Here is a 20,864-nt window from a genome sequence, read left to right as displayed (position 1 = left end):
CTCAGCCCTTGTACCTTTTCTCATCTTTATCCATGCTCATTCCCTTGGTGAGATCATTCAGCCTCATGACTTTAAATACTATCTATCCACTGATGACTGCCAAGAGCATATCTTTATCCTGGACTTCCTCTCTGTACTCCACATGTATACTCTGATCAATGTGTCTCTTTGGATATCAAATAAGCATCTCAACCTTACTATCTCCAAAACTGTTCTCCCAAATGTTCATGCTAATATGTCCCTACTTGCTAGGCTCACCCCCCCTGCAGTAGCTCAGGCCACAAAATCCGAGAGCCATCCTTTATTCCTCTGTTTTCTCCATATTCCACATTCAATCCAGTGGCAAATCCCACCTTCATAACGTATCTGGACTCCTACCACCTCTCACTCTGCCCACTGCCGCCATGTGCGCCAGACTTATTGCTTCTCACGGGATGATTGACACAATCGCCAGTCTGCCTCCCTGTGTCCTCCTTTGCCCCATCCAGTCTTTTCTTAACTCCACAGTCAATCATCCATAAAAACATGTTAGATCATGTCATTTCTATGCTCAAACCCTTCTAAGGGTTTCCCATCCGACTCAGAGTAAGTGCGATACAAAATCTGCCTCCCCTTTTATTGACCTTGCTGTCCTCAGCCACTCTGGCCTCCTGGTTGTCCATCAAACAGGCAGGAAAACTCCTGCCTCATGCACGACACCCTCACTCCCCACCCCACACCACCCCACTTGCTCTTTTCTCTGCTGGGAACTCTTTTTCCTCAAATGGCTACATGGCCAGGTCCCTCAATTCCTCCAGGCCTAGGATCGTAGGTCACCCTCTATTTAAGCCCCTAAATCCCCCATGTACTTGCCTGTCTCCCCTCCCCATCCCCTTCTCTCCTCAGCAGCCCTCACCTCTGAGGTCCTCTCCTGGGTGGATCTGCTGGCTCAGAGTCTGTCACTCTTGCTGGACTAAAGCTCCAGGAGGCAGGCACCGTGTTTCCAGTGCTTAATTGTGTGGGGCACATAATTGAATGAATGGATTACCCAAAGATGAAAAGCAGAGGAAAGGGGGAGACAGGAGTGGGGTGTAAAAGGAAGAGGGATTTAAGCATTTGGTGGTGCAGAAACTCAAGTGTTCACAGGGGAACCAACCCAGTTTGCCCTCCAGCTCCTGCCTCTTCGGGCTTAAATCTGGCACTTGGAGGAAAGGGCATCCCCCTTCTCTGGGGATCCAGGAGGCTGGGGAGGGGACCCCTGTTGAGGTGAAAGGGAGAGGGGAGCTGGAGGGATGGCATAGAGAACACCAGCTAGTGTGCCAGGCCCAGGACAGAAGACTTGACCTAGCCCTTCGAGTTAGATGGACCGAGACACAGTCCCAGTGTGGCCACCTACCAGCAGTATGACCTTGGACAGGGTGCACCGAAGGCAGGGTGGTGGCAGGGTTCTGCTCTGGGGAGTAGGCAATAAGGAGTACCTGACTGTAGAGAACTTAAAATCAATAATATAACCAACTAAAAGTTGATTGGATGAGAGCAATCAACTGCTTTTTATTGTCACTGTGCACTGCTAGTCAGCAAACACTCTCCCTCAATGGTATACTAGTTACTTGGGGGAAATTATTTTACTTCTCTAAGCCTCAATTTTCTTGTCTGTAAAATGGAATGATCCCTATTTCCCAGGATCTTGAGGATTAAACCTGAAAGCCTTTGAGTGTACACTGTGTGGTTATTGTCATCCATTCACCCCCTGCTGTCTTTCCTTCCTCCTTCCCTCTTTTTCTTCTGCCCCTTCTCCTCTCTCTTGCACAATCCTCCCTTCCCTTTGAAGCAGTCATCCTGTTCCAGCCCAGCACCCCACCCCCTTCCCGCTCCAGCAGGTGCTCATTACCCCATCAGCCATTCTGGGGCTGTCCCAGTGTGGGCTCAGCTTCCTTCAACCCTGACCAGCCGGGCAGGGTGGTGGGTAATTGGGATCAGTCAAGCATAACCCCTGTTCTGGGATGAGCTGACACCATCAGCAGTTTATAGTTCTGAGGCATTATTTCGCCAGATCGTGCATAACACAAGCCTCAGTCATTTTTAGGGGATGGCAGGTGGGGAGAGGCTGAGGAGTCACCCTGCAAACCCCAGGCTGAAGGTGTTGCTGCTCCCACAGTTTCTTCTTACTGCTGTCAGTCGGCCTGTAATGTAATCCTGAGATCTGCTGGCGGGGCCCAGCCACAGCACCTCACTGTGCTGCTGTAGTGTGGTTGCTGGCTCATCGCCAAGCTGTCTGTGCAGTGGGGAGGAGGGAGACTGCTGGGAGGGAAGGGAAGAGAGAAGGTGAAGGGAGGGGGCTAAGCCTGGTCTGGGTACCCTGGGCTCCCTGTGGCTGTGTGTGTGTGTGTGTGTGTGTGTGTGTGTGTGTGTACACGTACACACTCGCATGGGAAGGAGAGTGACAGGGAAATCCCAGATGCTAAGAAGGCTTTGCTAAAAACCACCTTCTTCAGAGTGTTTCCATTTTTCCCAGAGACAAGTTTGTGCTGGAGAGAGGCCCTCACAGGAAAGTGTTCATGCTGAGACCTGCCCTGTGGGCAGGGAAGCTCCGGAGTCCCCTAGCAGAAGGAGGGGCCGGTAAGACAGGTTGAGCCCACCTCTGCCCTCTCTACCCCTCTGCCCTCTCAGACTGATGACCCTGAGATGGAATCTAAACGCCTCCCAGGAGAGATAAAGCACCCCTCTGGTTCGGGCCCATCCCCATCCTCCAGGCGGGATGATTTTTTTAGGTTTAACCCAAATTCCTCTCATTCACAGAGCTTCACCAGTCCAGGGTAAAAATGTTGCATCTCATAGACATAAGGTCAGTTTGCTTCAACAGACCTTTATGGGGCACTGATGTGTGCCCGGCATTGTGTTTAGGTGCTGGGATGGCTGGTGCCCAGCCCTCTCCCTCTGTCAGGCTCAGTGGTCCTATGTTTCCCTCCTTTGCTCTCAGTCCCATTCCTGAAACCAATCCAAGCTCTGGGTGGAGAGTGGCAGTAAAGGGTGCACCTGAGGCCACTGATGGGGCTGGGATGAGGAAGGGATCCTGGAGAAGTGCCTCTGGGTGCCAAGGCAGAGAGCACCTGAGGGAGGGGCAGTGGGGGAAGGAAGGGCCTTGTCTGGGGAAGAGAGGCCCCGGTGAGAAGGTAAGAAGAGGAACAAGGAAACGTGAGACATTCTGGGAGACAGACACAGACACAAGGAGCTCTACCTGGATTCTCCCGCCCTCCCCAGGCCTTGTTGTGTGGTTCCCCACCATTCCTCGCAGGGGTGCTCTGGGAGGGCCTGCATTTGGCTCCCAGGGGTGAAGAGAATATAGTGAGGCTTTAACTTTACTCATCTGGGTGTCCTTTCCATCCTGGGGGAGGAGGAGGGGCCTGATCCTCCCTGTATCCCAGCACCTGGGAGTCTGGCCCAGGGAGAAAGAAGCCCAGGAGGTGTTTGCCCAGGTGAATGGAGTGTGAATCACTGGGCCACCACCAGGAGGCACTTTTCCCCACCTGCCTTGATTCATCCCCTGGGGAAGCAGGAAGGAGGGGGTCACTGCTGCACATCACTAAGGGGTTCCCCTAGTGAAAGTGCTGGAGGGGGTCTGCCCAGGCTCACAGCTCACATCCAGGACTGAGCGGGGGCATCTTCACTATTGGGTGGAGTTGTGCCTCCCCTTCCCAGGGTCCTGGGCACTCAGAAATGGGAAGTTCCACATGGATGGTCCTCAGGCCCAAGCCCATCTCTCAGTGATGGTGGGGGAATGCCCTTCCTCTCCTCTATTCCAGTGGGTGTTTCCTGGTTCCATACGTAGTCATCTATGGGATAGAGGTGGGTGGTCTATTGGGATCTCCTAGACTAGAGATTTGAGTTATTAAACAGCAAGGAGCTTAGCTGGCTCTCGAGCCAGGTCCAGAGTGATGGGAATTCAAGTGTCAACTGAGGCTGTGTGGCCCCATTGTTCTATCCCCTGCTTTCATGTGTCCGTGAATCTCAGACCTCACGGTGGGTGCTGTGCGCCCTGGCTTCCCCTAAGCCCTGCTGTCCTTCAGGATCCAGCTCACCTGCCCCTCCTCCTGGGCACCTTCCCAACGCCCCTGACTAGGGTGGGACCCTCATATATGTTCCCCTTCACAATTCTCACATCTGTAATTTCCTGCTCCAGGTCTGAATTTCCTGCTATTTATCATTGAACTATATTTCACACAACACATAACTCACTCATTTTCTCTTATTTTATTTTTTTAAAATATATTTTATTGACTTTTTACAGAGAGGAAGGGAGAGGGATAGAGAGTTAGAAACATCGATGAGAGAGAAACATCGATCAGCTGCCTCCTGCACACCTCCCACTGGGGATGTGCCCGCAACCAAGGTACATGCCCTTGACCGGAATCGAACCTGGGACCTTTGAATCCGCAGGCCGACACTCTATCCACTGAGCCAAACCAGTTATGGCAACTCACTCATTTTAAATGCACAATTCACCGATTTTGGTATATGCCTAGATATGTGCAATTATCATCACTGTCAATTTTAGAACCTCAAAAAAATCCTTTAGTTATCACCCCCATACTTTCCCCTCATCTCCTGTCTTCTCCTTCCTCCAGTCCTAAGCAACCACTAATCTGCTTCCTGTCTTTTAGATTTCTATATTCTGGACTTTCATATGAAAGGAATCATATACCACATGGTCTTTGTGACTTGCTTCTTTTACCTTCCATAATATTTCCAAAGTTCATCCATGTTGTAGCACGTGTCGCTCCATTCCTTTTATGACTGAACAATATTCCATTGTATGAATATACCACATTTTGATTATCCATTTGCCCATTAATGGATATTTGGGTTGTTTCCACCTTTTGGCCATTGTGAATAGTGCTGGTATAAACATCCACGTGCAAGTTTTGGTGTGGAAATGTGTTTTCCTTTCTCCTGGGTATATACCTAGGAGTGGAATTGCTGGGACATATGGTAACTCTGTGTTTAACATTTGAGGAACCACCAGACTGTTTTCCAAAGTGGCTGCACCAGTTTATAGCCCCTATAATGGGCTCTAGGTGCTATGTCTACCAGGTGAGTTGGCCTGACTATGACTGTCTTGTTCACCACTGTGTCATCAGCACCTCGGTGGCCTGACTCAGCAGGTGCTTCGTAAGTGCATATTGAGTGAAAGAAGTGAGTGGATGGGTTCTTTTGAATCTGCTGCCCATGGATAATGAACCTGAGACTTCCCTTCAGACTCTGCCCTTACAATCTTCTCTGTGAATCTCTCCCTGATCCCCTTGCTGGGCACAATCATGAGTTGCTCTTTCTCATAGCCTCACACTCCCTGGCTCTCCTCCTGTGTGATGCAGAGTCCCTCCAGGGTTCAGGGGGTTTTAGTCACCCCTGTACCACCAGCTCCTCATGCAGGGCTTGGTGCAGAATAGATGCTCTGGGTGGGGCTGTGGGGGAAAGGAACCTGTGCCTCAACGCTCAGGAGAGGGGAGCCACAGGGGGAATTTGTGGTGGGGGGTTGTTTTGGGTAATCAGTGAAGCAACAGGGAGGGTATCTGGCCCCACAGAGGGTGAAACTGTTGCTACCAAGTCTCATTTCCAGACCTTGGGGCTCCCTAGAGAGGAAGAAGAGATGGAGGGCTCGCCTCCCTGGCTAGGCTGCCACTCATCTTCAGTGCTTTCCCCGGACCAGGAATGTCCTGCACGGAGACTGGTCCACGATGGGGAGGCAGAACCCAGGCTGGGAGCCTGATGAGAACAGACATTATAGGGGCCCCATGAACTTTCTCTAGGACACGTGCAAGGGGCCATGCGGTGAGGAGGCCTATGTACAACAGACACGTGGTTTTTTAATGTGGCAAGTGACTTGTACACTATTGGGGTGTGATGTGCAGTTTTTAAGTCTAATTTGTATGAGTCCACGTTTATTCCACAGGCCACTAGCAAATTGTTCATATGTAGTTTTCCCATTTATATAACCACCTTCCTTTTCACCCCAAGTTCCCCAGCTTCCAGCCCCAAAGGCGGCTTATTTGTTCTCCCTCAAAGGAGGTTCCTCCTCTCAGACCCACAGAGCAGGTTGAATCACCCTGATTGCTGTAACCTGTGACCAGTTAGTTTATTGGGAACAGACAAGCCCAGAGGCTCTTTGGCAGAGACTTGGATCCCTGGGAGGGTGAGGCTTCTGTGGAAGCGGGCCTTAGGGGCGGGGCCTCTGGAGGGATGGGGTCAGCCCAGCACCTCCTCCTCCCTCACAGCCCCTGAGCCAGAGCCTCCAGTTGGCTGGTCAGCCTCACATCGCTGTAGCCAGGAAAATGCATTCATATCAGACACAAAGCAAGAGGGAGTAAAGAGAGAGCGGGTAGGAACCAGGTGGCTGTATACAGAGGTGGGGGCGGGGCTTGACTTCTTTGAGCAAATAATGTCAGCTCTTGATTGTCCCTATGTCAAGTAAAAATTCCATGTCCCCTTGCCTTTGTTCTAGGCGTATCTCCACCATCAACGGCCAATGGGAGCTCAGGGAAGAGATGCATTTTCATAGCTTGAGCTCAACACATTTGAGCAGGTAAACCTACGGCTAAAGGCCACCTATGGATTCTGTGTTAACTGAGAGGGACTGGATAGGTCCTGAGTGATCCCCAAATCCTGGCTTTGGAATTCAGAATGGGATTTTGGAATATCTCGTTTTGACATTTGCAATAGTGCATTTTTTAGGTGGGTGTTAAAAGAAGTTCACTTTTCTTAGGTGCATGAGAATCAGAGGTAAGGGAGGTGGGAACCTCCAGGGGCCGGGGGAGGCTGGCTTTGTGGGGAAACTTCCATGATTTATCCCGCAAAGCAGAACTGTGATGTGTGCAGTTGGCCTTCTCATCCGGAAGAGAAGTGGTCAGTGGCTGTTGCCATTCTCTTGGCCACGCTAGGGCCGGACTGTCAGCAGTCTAGGGGGCATGGCGATGCATTCTCTTTCCTTACATCCCACCGCCGCCCCCAGGGCCTACCTCGAGGTCTGCACACAGCTAAGTAAAAATGACTCTAGAAGATGTGATGGACCTGAGGAATGGCTCCCAGGGAAAACCTGATACAGGAAGGTGAGGTTTGGAATGTCCTGGTGTGCTGCCCTGGTAAGCATGGGCGACATCCAGGCTGAGGGCTAGTGCCCTGCATCCTGGACTCCCAGCCTCTGAGGCAGTGCTAACACTTGTGGCAGGAGGAGCCGCCCCCAGTCCCTAGCTTCATGCTGGAGCAGCCCTGGCACCCCTGGGGCTCACAGGAGATGTAGAGTTCACCGGTGCTCATGGCGCTGCAGCCCCCACTGCTCTTGAGGCCGCTGGTGCAGTATTCAGTCCTCAGCATGGGCGTGCTGACCACACATGGCTCGTACAAGACCGCACCTTTTGAGCTGCTCACAGCTGCGGGAATAGAAAAGGATGCTCAGGGCCCCACACTGCATGACTAAGGGCATTGCCCCCATCCCTTCAGTCAGGCCGTGCCCACCTCTTGCTGCCACCACCTGTAAGGAATCCTCCCCTCTTCCTACCCCCACCCCCAATTCCCACTCCAGCTACAAGTGCCTATAAGGTCCCCAACCATTCTCTATTCCCAGAGCCCTGGCTTCTGTTTCACCCTCTCTGTTTCCACTTGTCTGAGCTGCTTCAAATCCTCTTTCTCCAGAAAAGCATCCCGTTGTCAGACCTGCTCCTCATTCTGACTCCCTGCAGGAGAGCTTCTCCCTCTGACCAGAGCTCCCGGCAGGAGGCAAGCCGAGGTCTGGTCAGGAGGTTGATTAGCCTCCAAGACCCCAGAGCCCCAGAGATGCATCTACTCACAGATATTCACAGGCCCAGTGCCTTCACACAGCCTGGGGTGAGAGGAAAAAGACACAAAATCACTGTATAGAAGTAAACCAGACCAATAACTCTAGTGCCCCTCCTCCCCCACTTCTTCTGTCCAAACCACAGATCACATCAACAAGAAGGACCCTCAGACTGTGAGCTGTTCTGGGTTTTCTATGACTGCGGGATGGGCTATAGCAGCAGCAACCCGAGGACAGAGAGTATCCACACCTGGGGCCCATTGTTGACTAACCTGTGCTCCTCGCCCTCCAGCAGGCGCCTGTAGGTGGCGATCTCGATGTCCAGGCCCAGCTTGGAGTTCATGACCTCCTGGTACTCCTTGAGCAGGCAGGCCATGTCCTGCTTGGCCTTCTGCAGGGCGGCCTCCAGCCCGGCCAGCTTGCACTTGGCGTCGTTGAGGGCTGCCTCGCCCTGCTGCTCTGCCTGGGCCACAGCAGCTTCCAGATTGCAACGCTGGGGGAGAGGGCACAGAGGGCATTATTGGGGGGTTAGGGGCCCTGGGCTGACTCTCAGAGAGAACATGGCTAGTGTGAGATAATAGAGCATATATATACAGAACTCCTAAAACCCTTGTGATTTCCTAAGTGATAAGGGCATTGGAAATACCTTTTGTTCTAATATTTGGTTTTGGACCCAGAGCTCCTAAATTCCTTGGAATTTCCTGAGTGACAGCAGTGTCTTTTGTCCTAATGAGTGACTCTGGGTGGGCCTCTGGGTGGTGCCTTGGTGAGGGTGGGTCAGAGAGACCAAGCCATGATTAGAAGCCTGGAATTTTCAGTCTCACCCTCCATCCCCCAGACTGGGGAGAGGGGCTGGAAATAATTATCAGGCCCACGTGAGGAAGCCTCCACAAAAATTCCACATATGGGCTTCCGAGGCTTCCAGGTCGGGAAACACGGGGAGGGGTTGGGACAGTGGTGCCCTCAGGGCACGGAAGCTCTGCGCCCCTTCCTACATACCTCCCCTATGCATCCCTCCCATTTGCATGTTCATTTGTATCCTTTATCAGCTCCTTTTATAACAAACTGGTAAACAGCAAGTAAACTGTTTTCCTGAGCTCTGTGAGCTACTCTGGCAAATTAATCAAACCCGAGGAGGGGGTTCTGCTTTACAGCAGATTGGTCAGAAGCTCAGGTGACAACCTGGACTTTGGGGCAGTCCTGTGGGACTTGTGGGAGAGCCTTACCCTGTGGGACCTGACACTCTTCCCAGGTAGTGTCAGAACTGAGTTAAATTGTAGGACCCCAGCTGGCCTCACCTGGGCTTTGACATTCTCGATTTCTTGCTGCAGCCGCTGGATCAGCTTGTTCATTTCCTGGATCTCATTCTTGCGGTTGCGGAGGTTGTCACAGTGGGTCCCGGAGATCAGCCGCAGCTCCTCATACTGCGGGACTGAGAGGTCAGAACCCAGAACCCTGGGGCCTTGCTGTGGTCCCTCCCAGCCCCCTTGCTCACTGCCTGAGTCTCTCCTCCAATGACTTCCTGGCTCAGGCGCTCCCTGGATTCTCACACTTGCTCTGTTCCCCATCCCCTCTCCATTTCTGGTCAGTCTCTGAGGTCCTTTTCTGGGCTGCTCCTTAGTTCCTTCTCACCTCACAGCCCTGCACAGTCAGGCTTATTAAAATGTCCTCCAATCTCCAAGCTCCCCTCCTCTCTGTTTAGCTGTTCTGAGGCTTGTCGTTTTCTCTCTGCACCGGAGCCCAAAGGTCTCCCTCCCTTTTAGATGTCCCTCTGGACTTTAGAAACGGATTCTGTGCTCCGTCTGGGATGCTTAAGAGACAGAGGACTGAGGAGAGACTATGTCACCTCCAGGGTGAGCACGATTGTATATTCTCCTCCAAAGCAATGGAAAACAAAATGAAATGTTCCTTTGACATAGGGGTTCAGTTGCCATGTTTCTTTTGCCCTTTGCTCTTCTTTCTGCCTGGAATGAGCATGTGGTATGACAGTCATCTTGAGACAGGAGGCAACCGTGAAAATCAAAGCAACGTGAAGGGTGGCAGAATAGAAAGCTATAAGGAGTCCGTGTCCCTGAAGGTGACATAGACCCCCCTGGGTCATCGTGGGTAGTCTATTTCTGTACTTCAAGTTATTTGAGAAAAAAGTGAAAACTGAATTTAACTATTTAAAAAAATTTGAATCCTCACAGTTAATTATAATTTTAAAATAATAGAATTGACTTAGGAAGATGGGAAACAGATTGTTTTCTCTGAGCCACTTGACTGATGAGCAGCCCAGGAGAACAGCGGGAGGCAGGACCAGCCACCTGGTATGGACGGGCCACAGAGTCACTGGGAGCTGACTTCAGGCCAGTGTTTGATACCTTTGTTCCAGGGCAGAACCTTGCTGGAGGCACTCTCTGGGCCCCATTGCCTTCAGAAAAAAAGTCCAAAGCACTTAGCACAACTCTGAAGAGTGGCTGTCATCTGGCCCTACGCTACCCCATCCAGCCCCATCTCCTTGTGGTGCTTCATACTGGAACTTCACTGTCACGCTTCTGCACCCTGCTCGGCTGCCCCTCAGCTGGACACCCCCTCCCCTCATGCTCGCTTACTGCAGTCATGCTTGGCCTTCAAGGCCCAGATCAACACCGCTGCTTCTACCTTTCCAGACACTTCCTGTGACCTTGCTTTTCTGTTTGGTTGGTTACACGTTTCTCTCCCGTGGACTGTCATCTCCTGGAGCGCAGGGATGGTCTGACTCCTAGTATCCTCGTGGTGCCACACCCCTCGGTAAGGCCATCCTTCCCTGACTACCTTACTGGAAACCATATTCCCACAGCCCTCCCCATGCTTCACCCTGGTTTATTTTCTCCGTAGCATGCATCACCTTCTAGCATACATGTACTTATTTGTCTTGCTTGTTGTCTGTCACTCCCTGGCCCTGCCTCTAGAATGAAAGTGACACGAAGGCAGGGATTGCTGTCTGTTTTGTCCCCGTTTAGAATCCAGCATCTAGAACAGCGCTTAGCACATGATGGATGCTCAGGAAGCAGTTGTTGAATGAGTAAGTGGACGAGTGAACGAACGAATGAATTAAGGGTGCCTTTCACAGACAGGGCAGGTGAGACTGAGGTGATAATATTTGTTCAATCAAATTAACCTTGGGGACACCAACTATCCTTATTGCAAGCCCCTAATTACCTAAGTCTGGGGCCACCTTAATCACCTTCCTGCTCCACCATTAGTAACCACTCCATGCCATTAGCCTCCCCTGACTCCTTGAAGCCCAGAGCCTTCTTTGCCATTATTGCCAATTAGTACTCCTTGAATTCATGTCGAGGGAGTCTGTGAGTAAATAAAGCTGGGGCCCCCGGCACCCTGATGACAGGCCTGGGCGGCCTGTGGGGTCCACTCCCACATGTTCCGCAGGCACCTGGCCCGGGGCCCGGCAGAAACAACAGGGGCTAGGATTTATGGGGTTCCCTGTCTCTGTGACATGGCATGACTCTCTCATTATCTTCTCACCCACTTTCGGGGGAAGTGGGTCTAGGGCGCCCTCCTGCCCCGGGCCTCACCCGGCACTGGTACCAGGCCTCCGCTTCAGCTTTGCTGCGGCTGGCGATTTCGTCATACTGGGCCTTGATATCAGCAATGATGCCGTCCACGTCCAGCACCCGGCTGTTGTCCATCTTCACAATGACCGAGGTCTCTGAGATCTGAGATTGGAGCAGGCAGATCTCCTGGGGGAGTGGGGGTGGGGGTGGGAGGGCAGCAGGGAGGACCAGTGAGCTCTTTGAGGATAAAGAGGGAGAACCTGCTCTGACTTTCCCATAGCAGCTTTGTACAGACTTTGTGGTGGCTGTGACGGGCCTTTAATCACCAACCTGCTCCCTGTCCCACTCCAGTTACACAGAGACCCAAGAGCTGAGGCCTGGGCATCGGACTTCCGGGGTCTCACTGCTGAGAGCCAGCTGTCCCAGGCCGACTTCTCAGTCTGCTTGCCCTGAAATGTACCTGCTGGGCTGGAACTTTCCCACCATTGTCCTCACGAACTGGCCCCAATCTACCACCTGTGGGCAACATGGCTGCAGGTACCTCCTCGTACAGGCCTTTCAGGAAGTCGATCTCCTGGACCAGAGCCTCCACGTTGGTCTCCAGGTCAGCCTTCATCAGGAAAGCCGTATCCACGTCCTGTGATTGGAGCATTGACAACTGTAACCGGGGGCTGGGGGAATGTGGGAGGGCCACCCCTCCACCAGGGGGGCCACTCCCCGCAAGCTGGTGTCAGGTGACAGGTGTGGGACCCACCTTTCCTCATGGAAGCTCATGTGAAAGTGAAGAGGTCACAAAGCCAAGAATGGAGGGAGGGGTCCACAGCACCAAGACCACATGCCTGGGCCTGGCCCCCTATTGGGGAAGGGCCTGAAGGGTGTGGAGTTTAAAGGAGCCTTGAATGCAGTGTCTCTGAGCTCACTGTGTAGGGCTCAGGCCAGAAAGTACCTAGCTATCTGTCTGAGAACTCGTGCAGTGGTTTTCATCTTTTGGGGGCTTGAGTTGAGAGTTTTTGTTTGGATTTGGCATCAGCTACATGTCCAGCTTCTTGGGCAGGTGTGGACACAACCCTGACCAGCTTTGGCCCCTGTGAATTAGGAGGCAGAAGCCCGGTCAACCACCACCCCTTTGAGTAAAGGGTGGGAGAGGAAATGCTGGCCCCCTCTTTCTCAGGGTCACTCAGGCTGGCACCGGGGCAGGAGGGGGAGAGACCCTTCTGTGGTGGGTGGGCTGCAAACTCGTTTGGACACAGTCCAGGGGCTGAGTGTGCTGAGGCCCGCTGGGCCAGCTCCGGGGCTTTCTCCCTCTCTGAGCCAGCTCCTCACCTTCTTTAAGGCCACGAACTCATTTTCTGCACAGGGCCGCAGGGACAGCTCCTCTTCATATCTGGTGGAATGGGCAAGAAACAATGTTTGAGTCAACCCGTGGGGTTTGGAAGGGGCCTTGGAATCAGACCTGAGGGAAGGGGCCTTTGGGCACATCTGCCTTGCACTGACTGCACGCCCCCAGGAGTCGCCAGGTGCAGCCCTGTCTCTGGACACCTCTAGCTCCTCCAGCCATTCCAGACTGGTGATTATTACCATAGCCTGTCATTAGCCACATGGCCAGTTTACCCCACTCCCCAGTAGCCTGCTCCTGTGATGAATCATCCTCTGGGAAGTCCTTCCTCAGGCCAACTTCATTCTGTCTTGGTGCTAAGGAAGCCCACTTTATCTGATCATTTCTTCTGGAAGGTGGTGGAAGCTGGCGGCCTGTTGCTGGCATATCTGTCTGTGTGGGGTTGTTCTGAAAGCTAGTTGTAGTCACTGAAATCCCAGCTGCCCCTGTGCCCTCCTCACTGGAGAGTCCTGAGCCTGACCCCTACCTGCAGCTCTGTTGCAGAGGTAGCAATTAGTAGGTTACCAGACCCATAGGCACAGCCCAGCTATTTGCTATAGGTCCTCGCCCACTCACTGCCCCCTAAGGCAACGGAATCAGGGTCAAGAGGTACAGTCTGGCCAGAATGACTCAGTTTGAAGAGCAACTTTGATCCATTAAAAGCTCCACTGAGCTTCCTGACGCCCAGACTTCCTCTTCCCCACAGAGCTCTGCTGCAGCTGGGCGCTGGCTGCTGGAGCTTATGCCCTGGTGTGAATCCCCAGGTGTCAAGTGCGAGTCCTGTGACTTTCAGTAAGTGACCTGGCTTCTCTGTGTCTCAGTTTCATATTCTGTAGAATGAGGATAACACTGGCCCCGCCTCACGGGGCTGTTGTGAGTTAACATATCACATGAGTTAATATCTGCAAAGCACTAAGATTGACATGGGGCACGTACTATGTCAACGTTGGTTATTATTGTTAAAATACCATCCAATCTCATCCTTCCGCTGTCCCACTTTTAAAATCCAGAGTCCTCGTCTTCAGCTGCAAGCCAAGTCTCTGGCCACTGTGTGTCTTACCCCTTGGAAAGGCATTGCTCCTGCTGAGAGGGCTGGCCTTCACCCTCCCCTGGCCTTGCCACACCTTGCCTGTAACAGTCTGCTGGAGTTGTCTCCTCTAACTTGTCTCACTCTGGCCCTTCCTTGTCATCTGCTCCTGTCCTTTCTCCTTTTCCAAGGTCTACTCTGGACTCTTCTTCTATAAGAAGTAACTGCAATGAAACACATTCTTCAAGGCCCTGAGCAAATGGCACCTTCCCCAGAATGCATTCCTAGGCCCCTTCTGCTCTCTCACTCTCTTGGGATTCCTCCACCATTCTGGCCTGCCCCACCTTGTAGCTATTGGTGTGTTTACACAAAGGTCTGTGCTTACTGGGCTGGGGCATCTTGAGGGAAGGAGCCAGCCTTTTCCATCAACCATGAGTAGGCATGTGGTTGACACCTGCAGCAAAAGTGTCCCCTATGTGGCTCTACTCCATTGACCCACATCCCTTCTGAACAGTTGCTCTTAGAATACTCACACCCTTTCTTGTTAATGGAAATGTGTCTCTCTCAACCTCCCCCCATCAACATGTGTCCATAGGATTCTGATTCTGGGAGAGACCCACTTAGGACTATTAAGCAATTTACTTGGGCCTCAGCTTCTTGTAAGCACTGGATCTACAAGCCTTCAAGCTCTTCATTAACATATGCTTATCAGCCACCTTCTGCAGTGAGTCAGGACAGAGCTGCAAGTCTAGCAGGTTAAAAACCTTTACCAGGAAGAACTGGGCCAGGAGACAAGGGAGACAGAGGATCTGCTAGTGACAGGAGGGGTGAGAACTTCCAGCTGTGACCGAGGAGGGGTTAGGGAAGCGGGGCGGGGGGGGGGGGGGGGGGGGGCGGGTGGAACCAGAGTCAGGGGGTGAGAGGAAAAGTGAGATAGATTAGTCTGAATGTGGTTCAAAGAGATGATGAGAGGAGGCTTATGAGAAGAAAGAACAGAGGGAACAAAAGCTTGGAAGGAAGAGGGTTTGGGGATCTGTTTGGGGAATAAGAAGTAGTTCAGGAAATGCCAGGGGATTGGTGGAAGATTAAGTGGAACAGGTAGATTGGAGCAGAGCCCTGGAATGCCAGAAATGGCAGGAGAAAAGATCATGTTATACTGAGTGGGAGGACGGGCCTTCCTTTGGCAGGGTGGTGGGAAGGGAGATGAAGACAAATGCACAACCTCAGAGTTTGTGCCACATGGGCAATATCCTAGAGGCTCTGCCTACGTTATCCTGCCTTAGTGTTCTACCAGCTGATGAACCAAGTTTTAGGTTCCCCTGAAACTTTTTGTGGATGGGGAGACCAAGGCCCGGATTGTTTACGTAGCTCGCCCTGGGATCCCTGGCTGGGTGAAGTCAGAGCAGACTCACTTTTTCTTGTAGCCCTCCAGCGTGTCCTGGAGGCTGCAGAGCTCCGACTCCAGCCCGGCCCGGTCCCTGGCCACACAGTCCAGCTGCTTGCGGAGAGTGCAGATGTAGGCTTCGAAGATGGGCTCCATGTTCTTCTGGCAGCACCTCTGCTGCTGCATGAACTGCCACTTGGTCTCCAGCAGCTTATTCTTCTGCTCTAGGAACCGGACCTGCAGCCAAGAACAGGATGTCACTGGGCAGCGGGTTCCCTGGGGACTATGGCTTGGAGAGAGTAAATCAATGGTGGTGTGGCAGTGAATCAGTTTCTGCTCTCTCTTCTGACACACCGCTGCCTATATGCTAAACTGACAGTCTCTGCATAGAGTGGCACCTGAGGTTATGTCTCTGTGTCTCCCCCTCCTGGGGGAGCTTATAGGACCCACCTTCCACCCAGGGGTTGCACATTGTAGTGGAAAGAACACTGCGCCAGGAGGCCTGGGGCAGGTCCTCCTTCCAGCCTTGCCTGCCTCCACCAGCCTTGTAAACTTGTTCAGTGTCTTTAAGCCTTGTTTTCTTTCCTAAAGCTCCTACTTGGGGTTATGCATAGGAAGCACTTTAAAGATCTTCATACTAATGTAAGCAGGTGACATTCCAGCTGGGAGTAGTCGGGCTCTCTTCAGTTACAGCCCAGGGACACTTGGGGGAGAAGGTTCTATCAAAGGCTCTGTCTCAAGACTTCAAGTTCCAAGCTCTTTCACGCGCTGCCCCATCCTGCATGGCTGCATCCCAAACAAGTCCCTGTTGCAGTAACGTGGTGAGCTGCTGGCCCCCTCCTCCATTTCTGTGCGTGGAACCCTAGATGAGGAGAAGCTGAGCAAGTTGACCATGATCACCCAGCTAGTTGTTGGCAGAGGAAAACAGTCTCCAGTCCTTGCCCTGGGACTTTGCATATGGTGCATTATTTCCCAGGAGAACTGTAGGGGAAGTAACGTGGCCCTACTTCTGGTCAACGCCATGTCACCAGGAGGCTTCCAGCCCCGCAGAGGGTGGTGTGATGTTGCTGACAGCCAGGGCCCGTGTTCTAGAACTTATGTGTTTTGAAAATTAAACTGTGTGACAGTTCCCATTTACTAAAACAAGTTCCCTTTTGGAAGGCTTTTGCATGTATTACCTCCTTTAATTTTCCCACCATCATTCCCCTTCTTCCCCCCACCATTCCCCGAGGCTGGTTTGCATGGGGCCTCAGGGTCACAGTCAGGAGTAAAGCCAACACCAGAGTCCAGGTCTCCTGATTTCTGGCCCAAGACTCTTTGCACTAAACCTTGGGGTCACCAGAAATGCCTGTTCAGGCCTTGGCATGTGTCCTGACCCCCAAGAGACTTTCTGGGGTGTGGGGACAGGCCCAGAGACAGCTGAGGGTGACAGGTCAGTTTAGTGCCTCACAAAGACAGCACACGACCATCCCCGAAGGCTTTCAGAGGTGTGGCTCTGGGGTTGGCAGATATAAGACTTTGCTCACGACCACCTTTATCCCTAGCTCTCACTGCTCCACCTTCTCCTCATCACAGGCCTAAGCTGATGGCAAATTCCGAAGTCAAAGGCCCACCTCCAGGCCCAAGGTTCTTGCCCCAGCTCAGGCACTTAGAAATCAGTTCTACTGTTAAAGCCTCATCAAGGCCTCTTAGGTCATTCCTTTCAGTATCTATCATCGCTTTGGAAGTCCCTCTTGTAGTCTGACCTCAGGCAACCTTGGTAATTTTATCAGATAATATCCAGAGAGAGATGACATTAAAAACAAAGGATCCGCAAATAGAAATATTGAGTGCTGAGCCTGATCTAACCAGCTTTCAATGATTAGTGCTCATGAGTACAGGAGAGGCCCATAGATGAACTGGCTTCTCTATGGTCAGTCTTTTCTTGTCACAAGGTGTTCTCTGCATCCCATGGTCCTGGACCTCTTACCTTGTTGATGAAGGATGCAAAGCGGTTATTGAGGCACTTGATCTGCTCCTTCTCATCCCTTTTCACATTCTGCACAGTTGGGTCAATTTCCAGCTGAAGTGGGACTAGTAGGCTCTCATTGATGGTGACAGGAGTGATGCAGGCAGGAGCCCCACAGGTGGGCCCCACTCGGTATCCGAAGCCAGGAAGGCCACACCTGGAGGCAACCCGGGGCCTCCCAAAGCCCACGTTGCACAGGCTCCGTGAGCGAAGGCAGCCCAGGACCCGGAGGCCCCTGCCACCCCCAGGCTGGCATGGCCCCGAGCTCACTGCATAGTGGGTGACCCTCTGGGGGAAGACAGCTGAGCATGAGCTGAAGCTCCGACTGCCACATCTGGAGCCCTGCTGGTAGGATAGGCACGACATGGCAGGAGAGAGAGGCAGAGAGGCAGGCCCTGGTGGGGAGAACGGGAAGCAAGAGCTGTCAAGTCAGCTCAGCTCCCACCCTTTTATCAGGCAGGGGCTGGAGGTCTGAGCTGGGTCAGACCCCCAATCACCATTAAATCAGGTTTATGAGCTTGGGAGATTGGCAGCTCTAAGTACCCAGGTGGATAATTAGGGTAGCAAAGAGTTGAAAAAAGGAGCCAGTGGTCAGTGCTGGCAGCCCTATAAAAGTCCCATGTGTCCTCCTTCCTTGTTAACAGGGGTGATGAAAGGGGCATATTCAGAGGATCAGTCTCAAGGAAAGGGAGAGTTGGGACTTTATGCCAGTCCAAGAAGAGGGGGCATGAATTACATTCCCTGGCTGCCCTGGCTCAGAGGCCAAGTTGGATATGCTTGAGGATGCTTTCTTTCCTCAAGGATGTTTTCATGTTTCTGCAGATGCTCCAGACCCAAGTCCCCTAAGGACTTCTAGGGGATCCTGGGAGTTCCCAGGGCAGAAGGGTTTTAAGTGGGAGAAGCCCTTAGGCCAGCCGGGGTCCTGTCTCCGGCTCCCTTAACCTCCTGTCTCCCCAAGGGCTCCTGAGATAGAAGACTCCAGACACCGAGTCTTGTCTCCAGGGCCTGTTTAGTCCAGAAAGGCCATAGGGGACTCAAGAGGAGCTGCCTTGTGCTTGAGGAGAGGAGAGGAGAGGAAGGAATGCTTTCCCACAAACATGCATCGATGTCAGCCATTAGGTTGGGGTCCATGTGGCTGTTTCTTTCCCTTTTTACCCACCCCATCCCGAGCCTCCCTGAGGTAGACAGAGCCTGCTCTGACCCGAGGACATCTCTGGGGACAGTTGCTGCCCGCAGGAATTGTTTAGGTGTATTTGGGATAGAGGCCTTCTCCCTAGCATCCAGGTCACAGCTCTTTGAAGATGCTCCAACTACTACCCCCATTCTGTTCCCTCCCTCTTTCCATCAGTCCCATCAGTGAAACTGCAGCGGTGGCCAATGGGTCTTTCCCTTCTACATGTGACTTTTTCTAGGTCAGAATCAACTCAATAATAATAATAATAATAATAATAATAATAGTAAGAACATTTGTTGGGTGTTTACTTTGTGCGGGACCACCCTGACTTCTACATTTATTATCTCATTTAATTCATATACTAGTAATGTCACCACGATGGAGTTTCTATTTTGCAAATAAGGAAAGTGAGGAGCAGAGTGGTTAAACTCTGCCAAGGCTGGATCAATCCCATTCTTTCTGATGTCACTGTGCTCTGCTGCTCCTGTGGAGAGAAGCTGGGTTAGGAATCGGCTTCTGTGCATTATATGTTCTCTGTTCCTTGGCTTCCACGCCTCTAGATTAGGAGACTGGAACTCAATCGGAAATTCTCAGTCTAACTGTGACATTTCACAGTGCCCCCTTTTGCGGAGTCCTGACTTTGGTCCCAGCATGCTGAGGAGGGAAGATGGGGGCTGGGGCAGGTGAGGTTTGTCATGAGACGATGGGTGATGATGGTGTTGGTCCTGTGCATGGTGCAGTGGAAGGGGATCTCACTGTGCCCTGGAGGAAGTGTCACAGAACTGGTCCCTGGAGGTGGTGTTAGTGGGGATGGTGATGCTGAGAAGCCAGATGAGGGAGTAGACTCCCTCCAGACTCCTGTCAGAGGGAATGAATGAGATAGTGGGCAGACCTGCGAGACTGGGTTCACTGGGGCAGTGCAGACACTGGAGAGCATCCTCCGGACACATCCAGGCCAGAGCATGGTCTCAATGACCATGTTGGACTCCCTGGAACCAGGACCAGAGCTCTGGGGCAGAGAGTAGGGTAGTTCATTGGAAGGCACCTGCTTCTGGAGAACAACGGGACCAAGGTTGCCCTTTGAATGTGAGATAAGACAGACTCGGTCAACACCCAGAGAGCTCGGTGATATTTTATTGAAGCTATTTCAGGGAACAGGCAGGTACAGGGAGCCAGCAGTAGAGAAAGGTTTGAAAGAATTAGCGTGGGAGTGACTGTTCTCAGAAGCAGTGGATGCTCCTGTCTTCATGCCAGCAGCACGCAGCCCGTCTCTCCTCGCCTTGTGAGTGCATTTTGGTCTTGAACACATGGCAGGTGTTTTGAGGGTTTACAAGTCTTCTAGCTAAATAGGAAACCACCTGCGATGGCCGCCTCAATATTTCTGTGCCTCCCCTGCTCCCCTATTCCACCGACACCCTATTTCTGCTTCCTTTAAGGGGCTGAGCAACGCATCCTCAGGGAACACCTAAGGAAGAGCTGCCTCGCTTCTGAGTCTGCTCTCTTGGGCCTTCCCTGTAGGGCAGGGTGTTTGATGGACTGACTGCTTTCAAGAGTTTCAGTGGCTAAAGCTGGGGATGGGCAACGCCACAGCTAGACATTTCAGAGACAGGAATATAGAAGAATGGCCAGGAGAGAGAAAGAGCAGGGACTGTATTGCCAAACAGAAAAGAGGGGAAGTGAACGGAAGAAAGAGAAATAAGGAGAGATGAGGAGGGGGGCGGGGGAGAGAGGAGACACACTGGGTGGCAGAGGATGAGTAGAAAAGGTCTGAGGGGGGAAAGAGAAGGTGGAAAGAGCAGGGTAACAAAGGGAAGAAAACTTTCCAGAAAAGAGGTGATATGGCAGCACAGAGGAGGCGAAGTCCTGTGCCTGCGGGTCATGGCAGGAGGGCTCTCCTTGGGCGTTCTAGGACAGGCTGATTGGGTTCTTTCCCCTGTGTGTCTGTTGTAGGCACCTGGTGCTGAGCTGCCTCCCACACCTTCACGTGAGCCTGCCTCCTCCCCCTCAGCATCAGGACATTTCTGTTCAGGCCCATAATTCTAATATTGGCTTAAATGAAGCAGATTTGGGAAGAATGTGGCTATAAAATATTATCAAATGCAGCCCTGGCCATGGAGAACTTTTGGATTCTTGATATAAGTATTGCATTCTCCTATGAATAATCAAGAGTTGGCAATGTTTTAATGGGTGTTGATTTCTCTCTCAAATATTCTGCTGGTGGTGGTTGTCAGGGGAAGTGGCTGGCGTCCTGGGTGAGGACAAGAAGGAAGGAGGTGAGGAGGCTATATGTGGACAGGGCTGGCATTACTTCCTGGTCTCAGCAACCTGCAGGAGAAGTGTCTGTGTGAGAAAGCTCACGTGCGAACTCTGGCCTAGACTGCACTCAACTTTCTTGGAGCACCAAGGTCAATTCTAAGCTTCCCATGAAGGACTGTGGTTACAGTGGACCTGGCTCAGACAGGAGGAGGGAGACCCAATTGCACCCCGGCTCTGGAAGCTACTGAAGGGCAAAGTCCCACCCAGCCCAGGTCTTGGCTCAGAGCAGTTGAATCA

At 52.2% G+C, this 20,864-nt stretch overlaps 1 protein-coding gene across 1 annotated transcript; it reads right to left on the bottom strand.

Annotated features, from left to right (window-relative positions):
• Positions 1–7,185: 7,185 nt before the first annotated feature.
• On the bottom strand, positions 7,186–17,503 carry KRT82 (keratin 82). Its single transcript, XM_070408803.1, has 9 exons — positions 17,099–17,503; positions 15,158–15,366; positions 12,667–12,727; positions 11,885–11,980; positions 11,365–11,529; positions 9,106–9,231; positions 8,080–8,300; positions 7,821–7,852; positions 7,186–7,403 (listed from the first exon to the last, which is right to left on the bottom strand). Exons 1-9 carry the CDS (start codon positions 17,501–17,503, stop codon positions 7,186–7,188), a joined length of 1,533 nt encoding a protein of 510 aa, XP_070264904.1.
• Between the last annotated feature and the right edge of the window lie 3,361 nt (positions 17,504–20,864).

This window comes from Myotis yumanensis, unplaced genomic scaffold (genome assembly GCF_028538775.1).
Source record: "Myotis yumanensis isolate MYYU_CA2020_CCGP unplaced genomic scaffold, mMyoYum1.0.hap1 SCAF_3, whole genome shotgun sequence".
Classification (NCBI taxonomy): domain Eukaryota; kingdom Metazoa; phylum Chordata; class Mammalia; order Chiroptera; family Vespertilionidae; genus Myotis; species Myotis yumanensis.
The sequence above is the reverse complement of the archived record's forward strand: the minus strand, read 5'-3'. Positions and strand labels throughout refer to the sequence as shown.

Excerpts from the sequence above, each read along its gene's own strand:
- KRT82 (XM_070408803.1), bottom strand. The coding sequence starts at position 17,503 with ATGTCGTGCCTATCCTACCAGCAGGGCTCCAGATGTGGCAGTCGGAGC. Across the intron at positions 15,367-17,098 it reads TTGCATCCTTCATCAACAAG|GTCCGGTTCCTAGAGCAGAA; the intron begins GTAAGAGGTCCA and ends TCTTGGCTGCAG. Across the intron at positions 8,301-9,105 it reads TCGAGAATGTCAAAGCCCAG|CGTTGCAATCTGGAAGCTGC; the intron begins GTGAGGCCAGCT and ends CCTCTCCCCCAG.